This window comes from Mobula hypostoma, chromosome 18 (genome assembly GCF_963921235.1).
Source record: "Mobula hypostoma chromosome 18, sMobHyp1.1, whole genome shotgun sequence".
Classification (NCBI taxonomy): domain Eukaryota; kingdom Metazoa; phylum Chordata; class Chondrichthyes; order Myliobatiformes; family Myliobatidae; genus Mobula; species Mobula hypostoma.
In genome coordinates, this window is record NC_086114.1 from 69,425,280 (window position 1) to 69,447,732 (window position 22,453).

The window sequence follows — 22,453 nt, forward strand, 5'->3', positions numbered from 1 at the left end:
AGAAAGGTTGAATAGGTTAGGATTTTATTCCCTGGAGCATAGAAGAATGAGGGGAGATTTGAGAGAGGTATATAAAATTATGATGGGTATAGATAGAGTGAATGTAAGCAGGCTTTTTCCACTGAGGCAAGGGGAGAAAAAAACCAGAGGACATGGGTTAAGGGTGAGGGGGGAAAAGTTTAAAGGGAACATTGGTGGGGGCTTCTTCACACAGAGAGTGGTGGGAGTATGGAATGAGCTGCCAGACGAGGTGGTAAATGCGGGTTCTTTTTTAACAATTAAAAATAAATTGGACAGATACATGGATGGGAGGTGTATGGAGGGATATGGTCCGTGTGCAGGTCAGTGGGACTAGGCAGAAAATGGTTCGGTACAGCCAAGAAGGGCCAAAAGGCCTGTTTCTGTGCTGTAGTTTCTATGGTTTCTAAAAGCAGGGAGATTATGCTGCGCCCTTATAAGACACTAGTCAGGCTGCAGTTGGAGTACTGTCAACAGTTTTGGGCCCCATATCTCAGAAATAATGTGTTGTTATTGGAGAGAATCCAGAGGAGGTTCATGAGGATGATTCTGGGAATGAAGGGTTAACATATGAGGAGCATTTGGCAGTTTTGGGCCTGTACTCACTGGAATTCAGAAGAGGGCAGAAGCCTACTAAATGTTGAGAGGACTAGTTAGGGTGGACGGAGAAAGATGTTTCCTATGGTTGGGGTATCCAGAACTAGAGGGCTCAGCCTCAAAATTGAGGGGTGACCCTTTAGAACAGAGGTAAGGAGGATTTTTTTAGCCAGAAAGTAGTGAATCTGTGGAATGCTCTGCCACAGAATGCGGTGGAGGCCAAGTCCATGGGTATATTTAAGGCACAAGTGATCGTTCCCTGATCAGTTAGGGCGTCAAAGGATATGATGAGAAGGCAGGTGTATTGGGTTGAGTGGGATCCGGGATCAGCCATGATTTAATGATGGAGCAGAATTGATGGGCTGAATGGACTAATTCTGTCCCTATGTCTAAGACCTCTGAGTTTGCCAAGCACTTTTTCACAGCCTTTCACAGTGAAGACTGGGGCAAAATACTCATTTAGTTCATCTGCCTTCTCCTCGTCCCCATTATTATTTCTCTGTCCTCATTTTCTTGCTGTCCTCTATTCACTCTCATCTCTCTTGTATTACATACTCGGAAAAGGTTTTACTATCCACTTTGATATTGTTTGCTAGCTTGCTTTCATATTTCATTTTTTCCCTCCTAATGATTCTTTCAGTTGCTCTCTATGGGATTTTAAAAGCTTTTCAACCCTCTATCTTACTGCAAATTTTTGCGCTCATTTCTCTATGCCCTCGCTTCTGCTTTTGCATTAGTTTTGATTTCTCGAAACAACTATGGCTGTACTATTTTACCATTTAAGTATTTCTTTGTTTATCCTGCACCTTCTTCATTTTCCCCACAACCGTACACAACTGTTTCCCTTTCACCTGTACACACCCCCAGGTGTGACCTCACCAAGGTCTCATCTCACCAGTACACAACTCCAGGTGTGGTCATACCAAGTTCTCACCTGTTAACAACCCCAGGTGTGGCCTCACTGTGATCTCACGTGTACATAACACCAGGTGTGACCTCACCATGATCTCATGTGTACACAACCCCAGGTGTGGCCTCACTGTGATCTCACGTGTACACAACCCCAGGTGTAGCCTCACCGTGATCACACGTGTACATAACACCAGGTGTGACCTCACCATGATCTCATGTGTACACAACCCCAGGTGTGGTCACACCAAGCGTTCTCACCTGTACACAACCCAGGTGTGGCCTCACCATGATCTCATGTGTATGCTGTGCCATCATCAGTCGAAGTGAGGCTGCTGGCAGTGGATTGATAGGTGAGGGAATCTCTTGTTATGGGTATGATAGGCAACGATTTGAGGTGAGACTGGGGTCAGTCAGCCTCGTGAAAACTACAATGGAGTGAGGCTGTTATTTTTCATGGTAATTCCCTTTGTTTTCCAGAGGCTTGTGCTTGGATCTCCCTCACTTGTCCTCCTCTGCCGGTACAGCATAGGCAATGCTCCTAATATAATAATGCCCATTTTTCGCTACTAGTGCACAAAAGAATTTAAACTGCGCATAAAGGGTTGTCACCCTCTACCTTGTGGGCTTGTTAAATGTATTTCATGATCGTACATAATCACATTTCCTTTTCCGGTTTCTGATGCGGACGGTTTTGACAACCTGAAGCTTTTTATGATTTGTCTGCAGACTTTAAAATTGACTTATTTATCCTGTTTTATTGAAGAAATTGATTCATCATATCGAATTCCAAAGAAGCAAAGGACGCGAAGCGTAAAAGAACTGCTAGCTCATTTGAAATGGAATGGCTTAATGAAACAGTAGAAACTGCTGCACCAAAAGCTCATGAGGTCAGGAACGTGCAACTACAAGAAATCGTCATCGTGGCTATCCCTCGAGGTCGAGGATGATGGTCTTTGTTCTGTTGATCTATTTATGGGCTCTCAAGTGGCTTATGAGTCCAATCTTGGCTTTGAAAGTTCTTCCGCATTAGGGCGGGTAGTTCCAGATGGCAGATTGGGCTTTGGTTGTTGCTGCCCCTCTTTCCATTTTCTTCTCTTTTCTCTAATTCTACACTTCTTTTGGCTTTGAAAGTTGCTGTTCCTTCTCGGATGATGGCTTGTCAGAGTTTCCTGTCCTTGGCATTGGTTTCCCAATTGTTGATGTCGATGTTACATTTCTTCATGTTGGCTTTTAAGATGTCTTGGAACCTCTTCTGTTGTCCACCTCTTTTACGTTTGCCTTCTTTAAGCTGGGAGTAGAAGATTCGTTTCGGCAGACATTTGTCTTTCATCCGAACATGACCGCTCCATCTTAGTTGGTTCTTGATGACGTAGGCTTCCATGTTTGTTGTTTTTGCTTCATTTAGCACACTGATGTTGGTTCTTCTATCTTCCCAACTGATATTTAAGATGTTTCGATGACAGTGTTGATGGCACTTTTCAAGTGCCTTCAGATGTCATTGGTATATTGTCCAGGTTTCTGATGCTATTTATGTGTACAATACAGAATTTGGTGTTACTTGCATGTACTGTCACGATGCAAAAATTGCTGGAGAATTTGCAATGGGAAGAAGTGGAGTGATATTTGGAAACTTCACTTTTTAAAGCATCATTTAGCAAGCAAATCACATATGGACAGTGTGCAAAAGCTCCGGCGAGAAAATCCTTCATTACCCGCTCCAGGCCTACTATGTGCGTTTTGTAAGATTGCAGATGATGAGAATGAAAACGATCAAACCCAGAAGAGATCAAAGTTCTTATTGACAGTGTTTTTTGCTGGCAGTTGAAATGAATACCTCTATGTATGAAATTCAGTGTGCACATGTTGTCACTGAGCAAATAAAGTTGCACAGATCAAGATTTTTGCACACACTGGTCATTACAAGTTAGAGGGAATGTGTCCATTCACAGTCCCAGTAACTCTTCCCAGCCGAGCTACCTACCCCGTACGATGCCGTGACCTGCCAAACGTCAGCACGTCAGGTGGGAGAACAAAACCGGAACTGTTCTTGAATTTGCATTGAACAGAAGCCTCTGGTATCTGCTGAAGCAGGTCTACCCCCGGTTCCGCCTCCTGTAATCTCAGCCCCTTGCTCCCCTGTTAAAAGTGGACTGCATCCATGACAACTGTGAGCAATCTTCTCCAACAGGATAAGGTTCATATACAGCTCACTAGACAGCAAGGAAATACAGAACCCCTCTTGGGTTTCTTCTGTCCGGACTGAGGACCGTTGACCTGTGATTGGGCAGTATCCTCAATCCGGTGATGTAGTTGGAGGCGGCAAGCCGCTCCCGGTGACGATGGGTACACCATCCCGGTGATGTAGCTGGTGACAGTGAGCCGCTCCCGGTGATGATGGGTACACCGTCCCGGTGATGTAGCTGGAGATGGCCAGCCGCTCCCGGTGACGATGGGTACACCGTCCCGGTGATGTAGCTGGTGGCAGTGAGCCGCTCCTGGTGACGATGGGTACACCGTCCCGGCAATGTAGCTGGTGGCCGTGAGCTTATTCCACTTCTCCAGTGGTGCTTCTGATGATGTGTGAACACACTGAGTGAGAGGGACAGTGCAGAGAATACTCGCAAAAATCAGCAGCAGCCCTTCGTTAGCTCTCTTTACAAACTGCAGAACTGTGCCTGAGACCTTGTCCATGCCAAAGGTCTTGGTGGGTTGCAGTGGGAGGAACTGGGATACCCACCTGTTTGTCCAACCAACCACTCATCCTGTCTCTGTACCCCACTGACAGGAGGAAGCGACTGAGAATCATGCAAGAATTCAATACTGAACATGATAATGGCTTCCAGCCTGAGCAGGACAGCCATTCTGCAATTCCATCAAACAGCTGCCTGTTTAAACATGACAGGTGACCACGGTGTTACTGGGTGTTGTGTTCCCAAAAAACCGTCTTTATCACGATCTTCTGTAACATGAAATGGCACCATCTGTACATGTGTCAAGAAATGAGTTTGGAAAGAACATATTCATTTATTTATTTCCACAATGCCCTCCATTGGTCGAGGTTGACAAATGTGTTGTGTCCTAGCTGTCTGTGATATGTGGAGTCTCGTACAGTGGCATCACAGGATTGGCTAAGCGACATGTGAAGGCCAGGAGCTGGACTTGGTTGTCAGAGGCTACTTGAGACACACACCACTGGGATCATTTAACAGATAATGGGAGCTGTATGTTGTATATGTATATTTTAACATTTGTGAAGAAAAGATATAAATTATTAATTAACTTAATGGCAAATGAAAACAAGTTTTGTGAGCAAGCTCACTCTGTACAGTTTGACACAAAATATTAAATGAGTTGATTTATTTTTTGTACCTTGCAAACTGTATTGAATCTTGTGGATTAAAGATTATTTTCAAATAAATTTGTGACAATTGGCTTTTCACAGCATTTAATGCTCAGATTTTGCCTCTGTTCATCTGCTCCTCTTGTTATTTCAACAACCACCACCCCCCCCCCCCATGCTCTTCCCAATCCCTGGTCCTCTTGCCTCCTCTGCTCTCCAGCAGGAGTTGTGCTGGATCTATCCAATTGATACTCCAATGCCAACTGTTGTTAACACTTATTTCAGATCCTGTTACTTCACCTTCACCTTCACACAACAGTCACTAATACATCAACTACAGAATCTGTCCTGTTCCAACTGTGCCAACGAAGAGGAACACGAGTAAAATTGGGCCTCTAATGGCAACCACAACATTCCAAAACACAAATGCAAAGACTTAATGTAACCAATTTGGCCAGCAAAAACACACTGTACAAACAAACTCCAGACCTTCCTCCAGCAACCGACAAGAGACATCTGCACTGTCGCACTGAGCGGGATGAATGTACAAAGGAATTTCCCTGTAAAGAGTGAGAGAGCTCAGGTTAATTGGCTGACAGGTATCCCTGTGTCCTCACAACTAAAGGTAACAGATTGTCACGGAATTCACCTCTTCATTGGACACTGTGTTCTTTATTGCACATCCACAGCCCATGGCAGTGACATTTGTCTTCAAAAACTTTGAAAGGAAACTGGTCTGATATCCTAAAACGCAAAGTATTTTTGTCTTTTCCAGCAGTGCCTCAATGGGAGCGGCCGTTGTTGGTAGAGAGTGAGGGTAGAGACATGCAGACACACAGACTGACAAGACAGACACAAGGAGCAGACGCATACACACACCACGCGCACAGGACTTGGGAGGAACTGGCATCGTCAGCAGTCCACTGGTCATCTCTTTCCCATAAAGAAGTTGCGGTAAATTTGCTGGAAGCTCTTGTTCACCGAGGAGGGGCTGTCCACTCTCAGATGTACAATGGTGTTTCCTGCCCAGTCAGGAGCCTGAACATAGCAGCTGGCATCGTCTTCATGTGAATCTACAATTTTTGAAAGTTAAGTAATTAAAATCTTCTATTTCATTCACATTGAACAGACAGAGAGTGAGCGAGTGTTGGAAGAAAATTAGGTGAGAAGAATCAAAGAGATGGAAAAATAAGTAGAAGTGGAGAGAGAAAGAGAGGCAGGAGGAAAGGGAATTGTGGATGAGGGAATAGGAAAGGGGTTATCAATAAAGGCCAGGGGTCCTTACCTCTCCCACTGAATTAGACAGGGCCTGGACGATCTTCTCATGGGCTGTAGCCACAACGCTCTGCCCATTGATATCAATGATGCGATGACCCACTCTGACTCCTCCACGTTCTGCAATACCACCTCGCATCAAGCTACAGATCTGTAACAAAGACCGGGTGCGTGCTCAGGGACTGTTCATCTCACTTCCATCAGGGAGGAGTCTGTGTCCATACCAAGACCACCAGATTCCAAATCTAGTTACTTCCCCCAAACAGCAACTCCACCCACTAACCCACCCCACCGGTACTTTATCATTTCCTGCTAGTCACCTCCTGAACCTAGTGTCACTTCGTGGACAAACGTCTATCTGCTATCTTATGTGTTTTTATTTGTTGCTTGTTTTTTCATTATTACTGCATTTTTTTTTGCTACATTGGATCTGGAGTAACAACCATTTTGTTCTCTATACAGTTGTGAACTGCAAATGACATTAAACAGTCTTGAATCATGGTTTTAGCTTCACAGATCCTATAATATTCTTACTGAGTGCAAAACTGTGGATCCAATTTGCTCAGAACCCGGTGCAGTCCACTACTGCCACTTACTGATGCTTCACTGCAATACAGTCAGGCTGAACAACATCCCCACACTCAGAGAAACCATGTCCTCGTGATAACCATCACAGGGCATTTAGTGAAGAGCAGAATGATCAGCAGCAAATAAAGAATAGCACTTACTGCCGGGGCAGAAACACCCAGACCAGCACTGAAAAAGGCACAGCAATGCCTCTACTTAGAGATTTGTGCAAACTCAGCCCATCATCTAAAACTTTGACAAACTTCCATAGTTGCACAGTGGAGAGCATCCTGACTGGTTGCATCACGGCCTCGTATGGAAACACCAATGCCCAAGAACAGAAAAGCCTATCAAACAAAGTGGATACAGACCAGTCTGTTACGAGCAAAGCCCTCTCCACTATTGGAGCGCTGTTGCAAGAAAGCAGCATCCATCAAGGACGTCCACCATCTAGGTCATGCTCTCTTCTCACGGCTGCCATCAGGAAAAAGGTACAGCAGCCTCATGTCCCTCACCACCAGGTTATTACCCTTCAACAATCAAGCTCTTGAACTTGTGCAGATAAATTCACTCACAACAATACTGAACTGATTCCACAACCTATGCACTCACTTTCAATTTTAACTATTTATCCATCTAGTTTTGCATTTGCACAATTTATTTTCTTTTGCACATTGGTTGGTTGTCTGTCTTTGTGTGCAGTTTTTCATTGATGCTGTTGTATTATAACCATATAACAATTACAGCATGGAAACAGGCCATCTCGGCCCTTCTAGTCCATGCCGAACACTTACTCTCACCTAGTACCACTGACCTGCACTCAGCCCATAACCTTCCATTCCTTTCCTGTCCATATAGCCGTCCAGTTTAGCTTCAAACGACAACATCGAACCTGTCTCAACCATTTGCTATGAATGGTTTGCTGTGAATTTGCTGTGAATGCCCACAAGAAAATGAATCTCAGGATTGTACATGGTGACATATATGCACTTCATACTTTTGAACTTTAAATGTACAGAGAAGAAGGATATGGATGATGTGTAGGCAGGAAGGGTTGGTTTAATTCGGTGTTCAACTCGCGCTTCAATGAGTTTGGCACAACATTGTGGGCCGAAGGACCATCGTGGTTTGAGGGTATTACACTGTTCTGTGTTCTGTAAACATTACGGTGATACTGTACCTGCCTCTACCACCTGGTCTGGAAACACATTCCAAATAAACAGCGACGTCCATTTGAAAAACGTACCCCTCAGACCTTTAAACTTCTCTCCTTTCACCTTAAATCTCTGGTCACTCTGGTTCTAGATCCCCCGGTTCTAGGTCTGCTTCTAGATCCCCCACCACACCCGGAGGTAAAGATTCTGCCTTTCTGTTGTTTATTTGATAAAGCTCTGTCAGGTCACGCGTCCACCTCTGACATAACAGTGAGGACAAACTCAGCCTATGGAATCTCTCCTCAGAAGCAAGCTCTCCACTCCTGCCACCACCCCGGCGAATCTCATCTGCACACTGTGTTACTACCACATCAGTCCTGTAGTGAGGCAGCCTAAACCCTACACCCTACACAACACATGCAGTTACTGGTATGAGTGCAGCGTAACATCTCGTACTGTGTGTACATCATTCTACTGTGGCAGTTGCAGAGAAGCTTTTCCCTATAACTCAGGCTCTTTATTCCTGACCACATTCTCATCAATCTTCTCCACACTCTCTTCAGCTTAATAATGTTTTTTCTATAATAGGGAATTCAAAACTCAACACCATGTGGCCTCACCAACCACTTGTACAAATGCAACATAGCACCCAGTTCCTATGCTCCGTGTCCTGATCGACGAAGACCAGTGGGTCAGATGCCACCAACACCATCACAAGCAAGAGAAAATTTGCAGGTGCTGGAAATCCGAGCAACACACAAAATGCTGGAGGAACTCAGCAGTCCAGGCAGCATCCATGGAAAAAAGTACAGTTGACATTTCGGGCCAAAACTGTGCGGCAGGACTGGAAAAAAAAAAGCTGAGGAGTAGATTTGAAACATGGGAGGAGGGGGAGAGAGACACCAGGCGATTGGTGAAACTCGGAGGGGGAGGGATGAAGCAAAGAGCTGGGAAGTTGATTGGTGAAAGAGACAGAAGGTATTGGAAGAAAGAAAAAAAGATGGGAGGAGCATCAGAAGGAGGTGATGGGCAGGAAAGGAGATAACATGAGAGAGGGACAAGGGGATGGGAAATGGTGAAGGGGGGAGGCATTACTAGAAATTTGAGAAATCAATGTTCATGCCATCAGGTCGAAGGCTACCCAGACGAAATATAAGGTGTTGTTCCTCCAAACTCAGTGTAGCCTTATCCTGACAGTGGAGGAGGCCATGGATGGACAGATCGGAATGGGAATGTGGAATTCAAATGGGTGGCCACTGGGAGATTCCGCTTGTTCTAGCGGACAGAGGGTAAATGCTCAGCGAAGTGGTCTCCCAATCTACGTAGGGTCTCATCGATATACAAGAGGCTACACCAGGAGCACCGAACACAGCATATACGACTCCAACAGACACACGTGTGAAGTGTCGCCTCACCTGGAAGAACTGTTTGGGGCTTGAATAGTAGTGAGAGAGGAGGTGTAGGGGCAGGTGTAGCACTTGTCATGTTTGCAAGGATGAGTGCCAGAAGGGAGATCAGTGGGGAGGGACGAATGGATAAGGGAGTCATGTAGGGAGTGATCCCTGTGGAAAGCAGGAAGTGGGGGAGAGGGAAAGATCTGTTTGGCAGTGGGTTCCTGTTGGAGGTGGCGGAAGTTTCGGAGAATTCAATCATGGAGGCTGGTGGCATGGTAGGAGAGGACAAGAGGAAGCCTATCCCTGGTAGGGTGGCGGGAGGATGGAATTATGATAGAAATAATCAAAATTTATAATATAAATTGTAAACCAACGGACTCTCACAGCTACCTGGACTATACCTCGTCCCACCCTGCTACTTGTAAAAACACTATCCCCTTCTCTTAATTCCTCTGTCTCCACCGCATCTGCTCTCAGGATGAGACTTTTTATTCTAGAATGAAGGAGATATCCTTTTTCCCTTCTTCCACCATCAATGCTGTCCTTAACTGCATCTCTTCTATTTCACGCATGTCTGCTCTTAACCCACCCTCCCTCCACCCTACCAGGGATAGGGTTCCTCTTGTCCTCATCTACCACCCCACCAGCCTCCATGTCCAGCATGTAATTCTCCGAAGCTTCCACTATCTCCAACTGGATCCCACCACCAAACACATTTTTTTCCTCCCCCCCCAACTTCCTGCTTTCCAAAGGGATCACTCCCTACATGACTCACTTGTCCATTCATCTCCCTCCCACTGATCTCCCACCTGGCACTTATCCTTGCAAGTGGAACAAGTGTTACACCTTCCCCTACACCTCCTCCCTCACTACCATTCAGGGCCCGAAACAGTCCTTCCAGGTGAGGTGACACTTCACCTGTGAGTCTGTTGGGGTCATTTACTGTGTTCAGTGTTCCCGGTGTGGCCTCCTGTATCTCGGTGAGACCCGATGTAGGTTGGAAGACCACTTTGCCAGGAACCTACGATCCATCTGCCAGAAAAAGTGGGATCTCACAGTGGCCACCCAATTTAACTGGCGACTTTACGCGTGCTCTCCCGAGCAAACTGCCCTCTCCACTATCTTTCCCATTCCCATTCCAATCTGTCCATCCATTGCCTCCTCCACTGTCAGGATAAGGCCACACCGAGATTGGAGGAACAACACCTTATATTCCGTTTGGGTAGCCTCCAACCTGATGCCATGACCATAGATTTCTTGAACTTCCAGTAATGTCACCCCTTCACCATTTCCCATCCCCTTGTCCCTCTCTCATGTTATCTCCTTGGCCACCCATCACCTCCCTCTGGTGCTCCTCTCCCCACCCCCTTTCCTCTTTCTTCCATGGCCTTCTGTCTCTTTCACCAGTCAACTTCCCAGCTCTTTGCTTCATCCCTCCTCCTCCGAGTTTCACCGATCGCCTGGTGTTTTTCTCTCTCCACTACCCCACCTTTCAAATTTACTCCTCAGCTTTTTTTTCCCAGTCCTGCCAAAGGGTTTCGGTCCAAAACTTCGATTGTACCCTTTTCCATAGATGCTGCCTAGCCTGCAGATATCCTCCAGCACTGTGTGTGTGTTACCACCACCACCATTCTATCCAGTTGTGACACTGATACTCACAATACCGTTCTGCACACTAAAACCCAGCTGGTACTTGAGATCGGGCCGTTTAATCAGAACAGTGATGACAGGAGGGCAGCTCACGATGTTGAGCCTCACTTCAACCTGGTTCTTCAGTCCCTGTGAAGGAGACACCTCATTAAAGCACACAGTACTGAGCAATGTGCATCAAGCAGCAGGGCTGTCATACCTCCCGGCCTCACAAGGGGCAGCAAAGTGTCTCATTTGTGTCAAGCGGCAGGGTGGACATATGAGGGAGCATGCATTCACTGAGACTGTGTGTGGAGCACAGTGTGTCACTGTGTCACAGTATCACTGAGAGTGTATCACTGTGTCACAGTATCACTGAGAGTGTGTGTGGAGCACAGTGTATCACTATGTCACAGTATCACTGAGAGTGTATCACTGTGTCACAGTATCACTGAGAGTGTGTGTGTGTGGAGCACAGTGTATCACTATGTCACAGTATCACTGAGAGTGTATCACTGTGTCACAGTATCACTGAGAGTGTGTGTGTGTGGAGCACAGTGTATCACTATGTCACAGTATCACTGAGAGTGTATCACTATCTTACAGTATCACTGAGAGAGTGTGTGTGGAGCACAGTGTATCACTATGTCACAGTATCACAGAATGTATCACTGTGTCACAGTATCACAGAGAGTGTGTGTGGAGCACCGTGTATCACTGTGTCACAGTATCACAGAATGTATCACTGTGTCACAGTATCACAGAGAGTGTGTGTGGAGCACCGTGTATCACTGTGTCACAGTATCACTGTGAGAGTATCACTGTGTCACAGTATCACTGAGAGTGTGTGTGGAGCACCGTGTATCACTGTGTCACAGTATCACTGAGAGTGTATCACTATGTCACAGTATCACTGAGAGTGTGTGTGTGTGTGGAGCACAGTGTATCACTATGTCACAGTATCACTGACAGAGTGACATTCACAACACGCTGGAGGAACTCAGCAGGTTGGGCAGCATCCGTGGAAAAGATCGGTCGATGTTTCGGGCCGGAACCCTTCGTCAGGACTGTAGGGGGAAGGGGCAGAGGCCCTATAAAGAAGGTGGGGTGGGGGAGGGTGGGAAGGAGAAGGTTGGTAGGTTCCAGGTGAAAAACCAGAAAGGGGAAAGATAAAGGGGTGTGGGAGGGGAGGCAGGGAGGTGATAGGTAGGAAAGGTGAAGAAGGAATAGGGGAAAACACAATGGGTAGTAGAAGGAGGCGGAACTATGAGGGAGGTGGTAGGCAGCTGGGGGAGGGGGCAGAGTGACATAAGGATAGGGGAAGGGAGGGGGAGGGAATTACCGGAAGTTGGAGAATTCTATGTTCATACCAAGGGGCTGGAGACTACCTAGACTGTATATGAGGTGTTGCTTCTCCAACCTGAGTTTAGCCTCATCGTGACAATCGAGGAGGCCATGTATGGACATATCTGAACGGGAGTGGGAAGCAGAGTTGAAGTGGGTGGCTACTGGAAGATCTTGTCTGTTGTGGCGGACGGAGCGGAGGTGCTCGATGAAGCGGTCCCCCAATCTGTGTCGGGTTTCACCGATGTAGAGGAGGCCGCACTGGGAGCACCGGATGCAATAGATGACCCTAACAGACTCACAAGTGAAGTGTTGCCTCACCTGGAAGTACTGTTTGGGGCCCTGAATGGTGGCAAGAGAGGAGGTGTAGGGACAGGTTTAGCACTTGCGCTTACAGGGATAAGTGCTGAGTGGGAGATCCCTGGGGAGGGACGTGTAGACCAGGGAGTCGTGGAGGGAGTGATCCCTGCGGTAAGCGGAGAGGGGTGGAGAGGGAAAGATGTGCTTAGTGGTGGGTCCTGTTGAAGGTGGCGGAAGTTGCGGAGGATAATGTGTTGGATCCGGAGGCTGGTGGGGTTGTAGGTGAGGACAAGGGGAACTCTGTCTCTGTTGTGGTGACGGGAAGATGGGGTGAGGGCCGAAGTGCGGGTAAAGGAGGAGATGTGGGTGAGGGCATCATTGATAACAGCAGAAGGGAAACCACGATCCTGAAAGAAAGAGGACATTTGAGATGTGTTGGAACGGAAAACCTCATCCTTGGAGCAGATGTGGAGGAAACAGAGGAACTGGGAACAGAGAATGGCATTTTTGCATGTGGCAGGGTGGGAAGAGGTATAGTCGAGGTAGTTATGAGAGTCAGTGGGCTTGTAGAAGATGTCAGTGGACAGTCTGTCTCCAGAGATGGAGACCAAGAAATCGAGAAAGGGGAGAGAAGTGTCTGAGATAGACCAAGTGAATTTGAGGGCTGGGTGGAAGTTAGAAGTAAAGTCGATGAAATTGATGAGCTCAGCATGGGTGCAGGAAGCAGCACCAATGTGGTCGTCAATGTACCGAAGGAAAAGTTGGGGAGCAGGACCAGGATAGGTTTGGAGCACAGACTGTTCCACATAACCAACGAAGAGGCAGGCATAGCTAGGGCCCATGCGAGTTCCCATAGCTACACCCTTGGTCTGAAGAAAGTGGGAAGAGCCAAAAGAGAAGTTATAGAGTGTGAGAACCAGGAGAGTAGTGGTGGTGGGGAACTGGTGAGGTCTATTATCCAGAAAGTAGTGGAGGGCTTTGAGGCCTTCTTGTTGGGGAATGGAGGTGTATAGGGATTGGACATCCATAGTGAAAATGAAGCAGTCGGGACCGGGGAACTGGAAGTTATTGAAGAGGTGGAGGGCATGGGATGTATCCTGGATGTAGGTGGGGTGGGACTGAACTATGGGTGACAAAATGGAGTCCAGGTAGGCAGATACAAGTTCGGTGGGACAGGAGCAGGCAGAAACTATGGGTCTACCGGGACAGTCAGGCTTGTGGATCTTGGGGAGGAGGTAAAACCGAGCGGTACGAGGTGTGAGAATTATGAGTTTAGTGGCTGAGGATGGAAGGTCTCCGGAGTTGATAAGGGCAGTGATGGTGCTGGAGACAATGGTTTGATGTATTTTGGTGGGGTCCTGTTCCAGGGGTAAGTAAGAGGTGGTGTCAGAGAGCTGCCGTTTGGCCTCAGTGAGGTAGAGGTCCGTCCGCCAGACTACTACAGCACCACCTTTGTCAGCGGGTTTGATGGTGAGGTTGGGATTAGTGCGGAGAGAGTGGAGGGCAGTGCGTTCAGAGGGAGTGAGGTTGGAACAGGAGAGAGGAGTAGAGAAGTTGAGACGGTTGATGTCTCGGCAAAAGTTGGAGATAAAAAGATAGAGTGCAGGTAGAAGGCCCGGGCGGGGTGTCCAGGAGGAAGAGGAGGGTTGAAGACAGGAGAAGGGGTCCTCAGTAGGGGGAGGGGAATCCTTGCCAAAGAAGTAGGCTCGGAGACGTAGGCGATGGAAGAAGAGTTCTGCGTCATGGCGGGCACGGAACTCACTGAGGTGTGGACGGAGGGGGACAAAAGTGAGGCCCTTGCTAAGAACAGAATGTTCTGCCTCAGAGAGGGGAAGGTCAGGGGGGATGGTGAAGACATGGCAAGGGTTGGGTCTGGGGTCAGAGGAAAGTAAAGAGTGGGAGGTCTCAGGAGGGAGAGGAGGGTTGGGATATTCTGGGAGAGTGGGGTTAGGGGAGGATGAGGGATCAGAGGAGTGGAGAGGTGTTGGGTAGAGGGAAGGTTGGGAGTCGCGGGGAGGAAAGAGGGTAGTGGAGGAATCAGACGGGCGGTAGGACCCAGCAGCAGTAAGAGTGGTCCCGGTCTGGAGAGGGTCGGGACCTCGGTCCGAGCTGGATCCGGAGCTGGGGATGGCAGAGCCTGTAGCCTGCAGGGCCCCAGAGCTGAGGTCAGAGTCGGAGGCGAGTGAGTCCACGGCCCGCCAGGGGCTGGTGCCCATGTCCAGGAGGCCGTGGTTCTAGTCGGGGTCAGAGCCAGAGGCGGATGGGTCTCCGGCCTGCCGAAGGCCTGAGAAGTCGAGGTCCGAGGGGTCGGGGTCCAGGCTGGAGCCGGTCGTTGTTGTGGGCTCCAGGCGGGTGAGCTTGTGGTCCTTCTTGGACGCAAGGAAGGAGAAGAAGCAGTGGTTGGAGGCGTGAATCCGGCGGAGAATGAAGTGTAGGAGAGGTCCATGACAGACAGTGGAGAGCGAGGCCCGGAGTGGTGGCAGAGAGAGGGACAGGGCCCGTAGGTATCTCCGCATGGCAGCAAGCGTGGTGCGGAGAATCCGGCGGGAGCAGCGGTCAGTGAAACGGAGGTACCTGGGATCCACGCTGGGCCCGAACTGGGAGGCCTGGAACCGGAGCAGGAATCACTGCGGTAACAGATGGCAGCGGAGACATGTTCCCAGGAAGGAGATGTGGCTGTGGTAGCGGGTCTGGGTCAGGATCTGGTCGAAGAGTCGGAGAGAGGCGGAGATCACAGAGGGGGAGCAGTGAGAGAGGGTCTCACTGAACTCCCGTCGAAGAGAAGATTTAAACTTCTTCAGGGCAGGCATACCTCGAAGAGACTTTGCAGCGGAGTAGCGAGTCGTAAACACAAAATAATCTGCAGATGCTGGGGTCAAAGCAACACTCACAACATGCTGGAGGAACTCAGCAGGTCGGGCAGCATCCATGGAAAAGATTGGTCGACGTTTCGGGCCCGAACCCTTCGTCAGGACTGTAGAGGGAAGGGGCAGAGGCCCTATAAAGAAGGTGGGGTGGGGGAGGGTGGGAAGGAGAAGGCTGGTAGGTTCCAGGTGAAAAACCAGTAAGGGGAAAGAAAAAAAGGGGAAAGGGGTGGGGGAGAGGAAGCAGGGAGATGATAGGCAGGAAAGGTACAGAAGGAATAGGGGAAAACACAATGGGTAGTAGAAGGAGGCGGAACCATGAGGGAGGTGATAGGCAGCTGGGGGAGGGGGAGGAGTGACATAGGGATAGAGGAAGGGAGGGGGAGGGAATAACAAGGAATATCTGCAGATTATTTTGTGTTTACGCCAGCGTGTTGTGAGTGTTGCTTTGACCCCAGCATCTGCAGATTATTTTGTGTTCACTGAGAGAATGTATCACTATGTCACAGTATCACTGAGAGCGTGTGTCACTGTGTCACAGAGAGTGTGTCACTGTGTCACAGTGTATCACTGTGAGACTGGATGCAGAGCGTAGTGTAAACCAGTAGTGTTTGGTGTGTGTAAGTGTGCGAATTTGGACACGGTTACATGCCGCGCAGGGGTCACTCACTCCAAGCTGCCATACAGACAGGAGCCGGGAACATTCTAGCCTCAGTTACAGGGTGGGAAGAGCTCAGTGCGTGACCAGGGAAGGCACCCATACCAGAGATTCCGCACCCTCTCCTCTCTGGACCTTGAGACCAGTAAAATATCAGTGTATGGGCTACAGCTCCTACCTTGATTATTCCTTGACAGGTGGCGAGAGGCAGCCCCACTAGGCTGGTGCCGTTGATGGACATGATCTGGTCTCCGATGCTCAGCTTCCCCGAGCGGGCAGCCGGCCCTCCGTTCATCATGTTTGCTAGGATGACGGTGGGGAGGATTGAGCCCCACCCTGACTCCACAATCACCACCCCGAAGATTTCCCCCTTCAGCTTCTCAACATGTAGCTAACAAAACCAACAAGACAAGAGGAAAAAGCATCAGGAGCAGGACAGGAATATGTCACGTCAGTTACAACTGTGTCAATGCACTATCCAGCAAAATTTCTGCGTCTGAATACAAGGAAATCCAGAGTCAGGAGCCGTGTCTGGCGGAGAGGAGGAACTGTCTGCATTTGGCCAGGGTGGGGGAGGGGGAGTGGAGTATTATGGTGCATGCTGTGGGCATGGGGAGAGTGTTTAGGGGGAGAAAGGAGTGAAGAAGTGAGCAGGTGTAGACTGGGCAGGGGAGAGATTGGGCGACTTGTGTCTGAAGATGGTTACCAAAGGTGAGGACAAGGGCTGGATGTCTGCAGATGGAAGCTGTGTTTCTTGGGGAGTGGGTTATCATGGTTGAGGAGGATCACGTCACACAAACCTCCTTGCAGTTGGCTGAGTTGGAGTAGTGGATAAGGTCGTCGTTGTACATCTCCTGGGTGTTGATAATGTCACTATACTCCTTCTGGCTGAGGTCCTCAGGATTAATGCCATTGGCTCGCAGGAATTCTTGGTAGGCTACACTAAAGGCCTGTCCAATAGATTGAGCAATGAGCTGTGCCTGCAGTGGACAAGGATGTTAATGAACAGCAACCTCACAGAGGATGGCCTGTAAACTCCGTCACTCACACACCAATATACCCACAATAACAAACACACAATCCTTTGTTAATTACTCAAATGCTATACAGATGCACAAGACTTTTCAACGGGTGAAAGGCTGCAGAAATTGAACTTAATGCCTGCTGGTTTAATCCTTAAAATCTACAAGGAATCCCCCACTGTGCCCCCTGAGCTCAAAGCCGGTTCATCGTGTGGTCAGGAACACACCACCATCCTGATAGGTATGGCAAGATCCGAGCCTTGAGGCTGTGAGGGAAGGGAGATCCCATGAATTCCCCACCCACTCCCTGGTCTGCCTCTCTCAAGGGAAGAAGAATGGAGGAAGGGCTGTCTTGTACTCACATCCTCCGACTCAAACACATGGCACACCATCTTATACTGTTTCTTGGCCTCCTGTGTCCCTGGGGTGGTCTCAATACAGTCCTGGGAGGTTGCTCGTGGCACCCGTCTCCGCGCCATCAAAACCACAATGTTGCCGATGTCAGCGATGTAGGAGATGGTGCGGAGGGCGTGGTCCATCATTGGCTCCTGGAAGAGGTGTTACAACATCATAGTCAATCCACTCGTGGACACAGCCGAAGAAATCTCAACTCACGGCACAGCTGGGCTCTGCAACAGGACAGCAGCCGACACAGAAATGCCAGCTGCTTCGACCGTTAAACAACAGGTTAGTTCCTGCCTCAGCTCCAGGTCTGGTGATTCAGGAGCCGACAGTCTCGGCCAGCACTCAGGCCACGCCCGCTCAGAGGGAGGCTGGAATGGACAGAGGGCAACAACGTCAGAGCATAAGACTGAGGGTGAGGGACCAGCACTCCTGAAGGAGGTCTCTCCCCACCATCACAAAGCACTGCCTCAAGATGGCAACACCTACCACCTAGATGAGCCATCTTCTCACAGCTCCCACTTGGCAAGAGCCACAGAAGCCTGAAGGACAGCTACTTCCTTCAACCTTAATCACAACACCACCACGACTCCGTTCACGTTTTTGCTCTAATTGTGTTCTTTCCTGTAAAATGTATATATAAATGTCTTTTTCTGGTCAATGCTGCTTATTTGATACTCTGTACCTGTGCTGCCACTGCAAGTGAGCTTTCCCTGACCTGTACTTGTGCAATCGGCTCTGTACTATGGGAGCAGCAGTAACTGGGGGCGGGGGGCTTTACAATGTGGGGGCCCGACTGCCTGCCCCTTTTCCGAGAATACATACGTGCCCGGCTGTCCTAGGACAGGGAGCACGCAGTGACGATGGGTACAGTGGGGGACTTCCATGAGCAGTGGGCCCCGGTGTATAAACTGTTTTATAGACAGTAGTAACCATGTTTTAATCTGACTTTCGCTACTGTCTTGTAAATATTGAATGTCTGTACCTTGTGTATATGTGTTGTAAATAAACTTTTATAGTTTTGTCAAAAAAGGGGACAGTAACTGAGGGAGAGTCTCACTGTGAATGATATTTTAATTTTCATATTCACTGTCTTGTAAATACAGCATGTTTGTACTTTGCAAATTTGTTGTCTATACTTCCATAGTTTTGTAAAAAAAAGGGGTGGTACTGAGGGAGGGTCACACTGTGGGAAGGACAGTAGCTGAGGGAGGGTCACACCATGGGAAGAGCGTACTGAGAGAGGTTCACACTGTAGGAGAATTTGAGAATTGGAGAATTTGCTACAGAATTGCCAAAGAACAATTTTGGAGACTGCCAGAGGCTTTGGGAGTGTGGAATATCACCTCGGCAGTTTCCTTTCCTGGAAGAACTCTGGCTAAGTTTCTCAGTCTGTCTCTCTCAGGGCTGAGTAGTGGCACGGCTGGTGGATTGTCATGGTTTGAGTCTAACTTTGCTGGGAGCGAGGATGGATTTATTTTGTTTGTGACAGTGGAAAACCCCTCCCGTTTGGAATGCCTAGTCCAGGGCGACTGGGTGAGGAGCACTTTGGACTTTGGAGCATCCGACAGAAGAACGGACTGGCCCGGGGAAACGTCTTTATTCACAGCACGGACTTGCCTGCCTACCCACTCCTTTTTCCCCTCCCGTCCTGTCTCCTCTCTGAACTGTTTTCTTTTTGACAGTTTGCTGGTGTTCTGCTGGGTGTAGACAGTGTACTATCCCTGTGGGGCTGTTGAAGTTTTAAATTTCTAACTGTGTAGTGGACTGTCATGTCGGGCTGCAGCTCCAGGAGGCTGGCACCGCAGTCGTATGCAGAGGCTGTGGACTCAGGAGCTGCAGCTCGTGAAGACGACCCCCGTTCAAATTACTGACTGTACAGGGTACTGTGCCTGGTGGGAATGCCACCATAACTACCATGGTGGAGACTGTTGGAGGCCAAGAGGGCGTTGTTGTGTCTGTGGTTTTCTATTTGAAGTCAGCGAGGGGTGTGTTTTTGGCCCTGAGTTGGGGGTTAAGGGTAGGAGGTGGAAACGGTGTTGGCCCTCGTGCAGGTGTCCACCCCCTCATCCCTGACAAGGCCCTCTTCCCCTCTTTGCGCTCCATAGGTGAGCTGAGATCCAAAACAGCTCCGACACAGTACAGGGAAACTCTGCGGGGTTTTGAGCACCTTTTCTTATTTCAGTGCCGTCTGCTTATGCAGCTGGAGTGGAGTTGGAGATGCCAGGGGGTGACCAGGTATATTTTCAGGGGCTATGGGCTGCCCCAGGTGCCGTGCCTGTAAAGAGTTTGGGCATATTCAGAAGAATTGCCCGAACTGTCAGGCTGCCAAGTCTGACTCGGAGGCGCAGGGTGATATGGCTGGGCCTTCCCGCACCTCCCCTCCTGCTGTTCCTCTCCCCGTCACCCACCCCCACCCCGCTGGGTCACTGCCTGTGGAAGTCAGGGTTAGGCACTGGGCAGGTGATGGTGAGGAGTGGGCAGGAAGGCCAAAAGCAAGAAAAAGCATCTGAAGGCTTCCCCGCTGGAGAAGGAGGAAGTTGGTGGTGTTGAACCAAGCCCAGAAGGTCCTATGGCTCCTAAAACCCAGTAAGAGCCTGGGGAAGTCGGAGAGGAGAAGTGTTGCCAGACATTGAGGAGGCCTCTGAAATGGAGATCAGCGTGCCTCAGCATATCCGTGGCCTGAAATGACAGGGGAATGTGTCACAAGAGGCGGAGGACTTACCCCCGGTAAAGGCCATATGCACGGTGTATGTCCTCTCAGTGCTGGAGGATAGGCCTGTGGTACAGGCCCTCTGCTGGGTGGCATCTCCTGAACGTACGTCCTCCGGGCTGGTGAGCTTTGTAGAGGGGCCGTGTGGGCAGGCAGACTTGCCTACAGTTGATCAATGGGGACCAGCCCCTCTGGGAGTAAGTCCCAGAAAAAGAAGGAAATGCTGAGGCACCTGCAGATCGAGAGGTCCTGAGGCCCTTATGTGAGGTCGTTGGTCCAAATGCCACAGGACCTGGACCATGCCTCGCCTTCCTTCTACTCTCTCGAGAAGGGGAGGTGGAGCTGCTGGCAGAGGATGGCTTCTCCATCACGGATCCGACGAGAATTGTGCTGCAAGTCCATTCCTTTTACATGGCTCTATTCCTACCGGGCCCGTGTAGTGAGGACGCACAGAGGGCTCTGTCGGAGGACTTGCCGAGGGTCAGTCCTCAGGGTTCTGAGTGGCTCGATGCACCTCTATCTTTAGTGGAGCTGACCAGTGCCCTCAACCAGCTGCAGAGAGGCAAGACCCCGGGGCTAGATGGGTTGACGGTTGAGTTTCTCCGGGCATTCTGGGACATCCTAGAGGCTGATTATGCAGGGGTATTGGGGGAAAGCCTGGTGACAGGAGAGATGCCCCTCTCTCGGCACAGAGCAGTTTGTAGCCCTGTTGCCAAAAAAGGGGGATCACCGTTGCCTGAGGAATTGGCGCCCAGTACCTTTCAGTGTGGAGTATAAATCATCTGGGCTCTGTGCTGGCTCAAGTGGTCCACCCACAGCCAGAACAATATCCACCTTTGTCGCCTGTGTCCAACTGTTGTACACAGCTGCAGAGTGCCTTCTCAAGGTTCATGGGTCCTTGACAGTGCCCTTGTGCTTTGTGAGGGGGTGCATCAGGGGTGCTCCATGTCGGGACATTTATACTCTGTTCGAGTGGAGCCATTCCTGTGCCTTCTCTGTAAGGGGTTAATGGGTTTGTTTCTCCATGAGCAAGACATGGAGGTCGTCTTTTTGGCCTACACCAATGATGTCCTCATCATGGTCACCGACCCTGCTGACATGCAGAGGATGCGAGACTGCCAGCAGATCTTCTCAGCTGTGTCCCTGCAAAGGTCAACTGGGAGAGGAGTGCAGGGCTCTTGGCTGGTCGGGGCAGGCGGGCTCCCTACTGGAGGAGTTGAGACCCTTTGTGTGGAGCACCACACACCTGCTCTACTTGGGAGTTTACCTGAGCTCAACAGAGGATGTGTGTCCAGCAAACTGGAGGGATTTGTAGACAAAATCTCTGTCTGACTGGGACGCTGGTCAATCTCGTACCAGGGAAAGGCATGGTCGCCTCCATAGTATGGTACTGGCTGGTTGTTTTAGTCCTGCCCACTGCTTTTGTCTCCAGAACCAGAAGAGGCTGGTAGGGCAATAGGAGGCACTGGGTCTCTGCTGTGGTCCAGAGTCTTCCGATCATGGTCAGGTATTGGTGTGTGTGTGCTCTCTGCCTCAGGACTCAGTGGAGAAAGCTGTACAGTGACCACCCTTTGAGCTGGCACACGCTGGCGATGCTCTTCTCCATCGTGGGCACTGCCTGCAGGAGGCCACGCACCTTCCAGTGGACAGTTGTGCTCTGAGGGAACTGCCTTGCTTTTCCCAAGAGCTGTAGAGAGTAGAGGGTCTATTCTCATCCAGACAGGGTGCTCCTGTACCAGTGGGGGAGGGTGCTCCAGCTGTGACAGGGACTGGTGCCCATCCCATCACGGTGGGGGCTCAGGGAAGTGAAGGGGTTCCGACTGCACCACCACCTGATGGGCCAGAAGTGCTTGTTGGACCCAGGCCTCGGGATACCACATGGGAGAGCGTCCCACACAATGTAAGCCATCTCGTGGGGATGCCCACCATGCCCTCCATGATTCCCCAAAGCGTTTCTCGTACGGGCTGCTCCTGCACACCTTTCACTTCCTCGGCTTCCTCGCCAACCAGACTTGCCTTGGCGGTCCGTGTTACCATCTGGTGGTGGAGGGGGTCCCCAGTGGAGGTCTCTTTACACAGGGGTGCTTCCCCTGTACATTGGGGACCTGGGGTGAAACGTGTTGCATTGGGCTGTACCGAGGAACAGGTTATTAAGCAGGTTGACTGACACCCCGTCCACCTGTCCAGTCTGTGGCCGGGAGGGGTCAGTGTACCAGGTTTATGTGGAGTGTGAGAGGTTGCAGCCCATTTGAGTATCTGAAGGG

At 49.7% G+C, this 22,453-nt stretch overlaps 1 protein-coding gene across 4 annotated transcripts in view; it reads right to left on the bottom strand.

The window, feature by feature from the left end:
* Positions 1-4,454: 4,454 nt before the first annotated feature.
* Positions 4,455-22,453, bottom strand: part of apba2b (amyloid beta (A4) precursor protein-binding, family A, member 2b) — a 79,092-nt gene continuing 61,093 nt past the window's right edge. For 2 of the 4 annotated variants that reach the window (XM_063070270.1, XM_063070269.1), the window contains exons 9-14: positions 17,437-17,622; positions 16,853-17,032; positions 16,231-16,443; positions 10,917-11,036; positions 6,153-6,293; positions 4,455-5,940 (exon numbers count right to left, since the gene is read on the bottom strand). In XM_063070270.1, the coding sequence (XP_062926340.1) occupies positions 5,869-5,940; positions 6,153-6,293; positions 10,917-11,036; positions 16,231-16,443; positions 16,853-17,032; positions 17,437-17,622 (912 nt within the window). In that variant the 3' untranslated portion in view covers positions 4,455-5,868. The remainder of the gene's footprint in view (positions 5,941-6,152; positions 6,294-10,916; positions 11,037-16,230; positions 16,444-16,852; positions 17,033-17,436; positions 17,623-22,453) is intronic. The other 2 variants (XR_010020841.1, XM_063070268.1) reach the window with 2 other exon arrangements.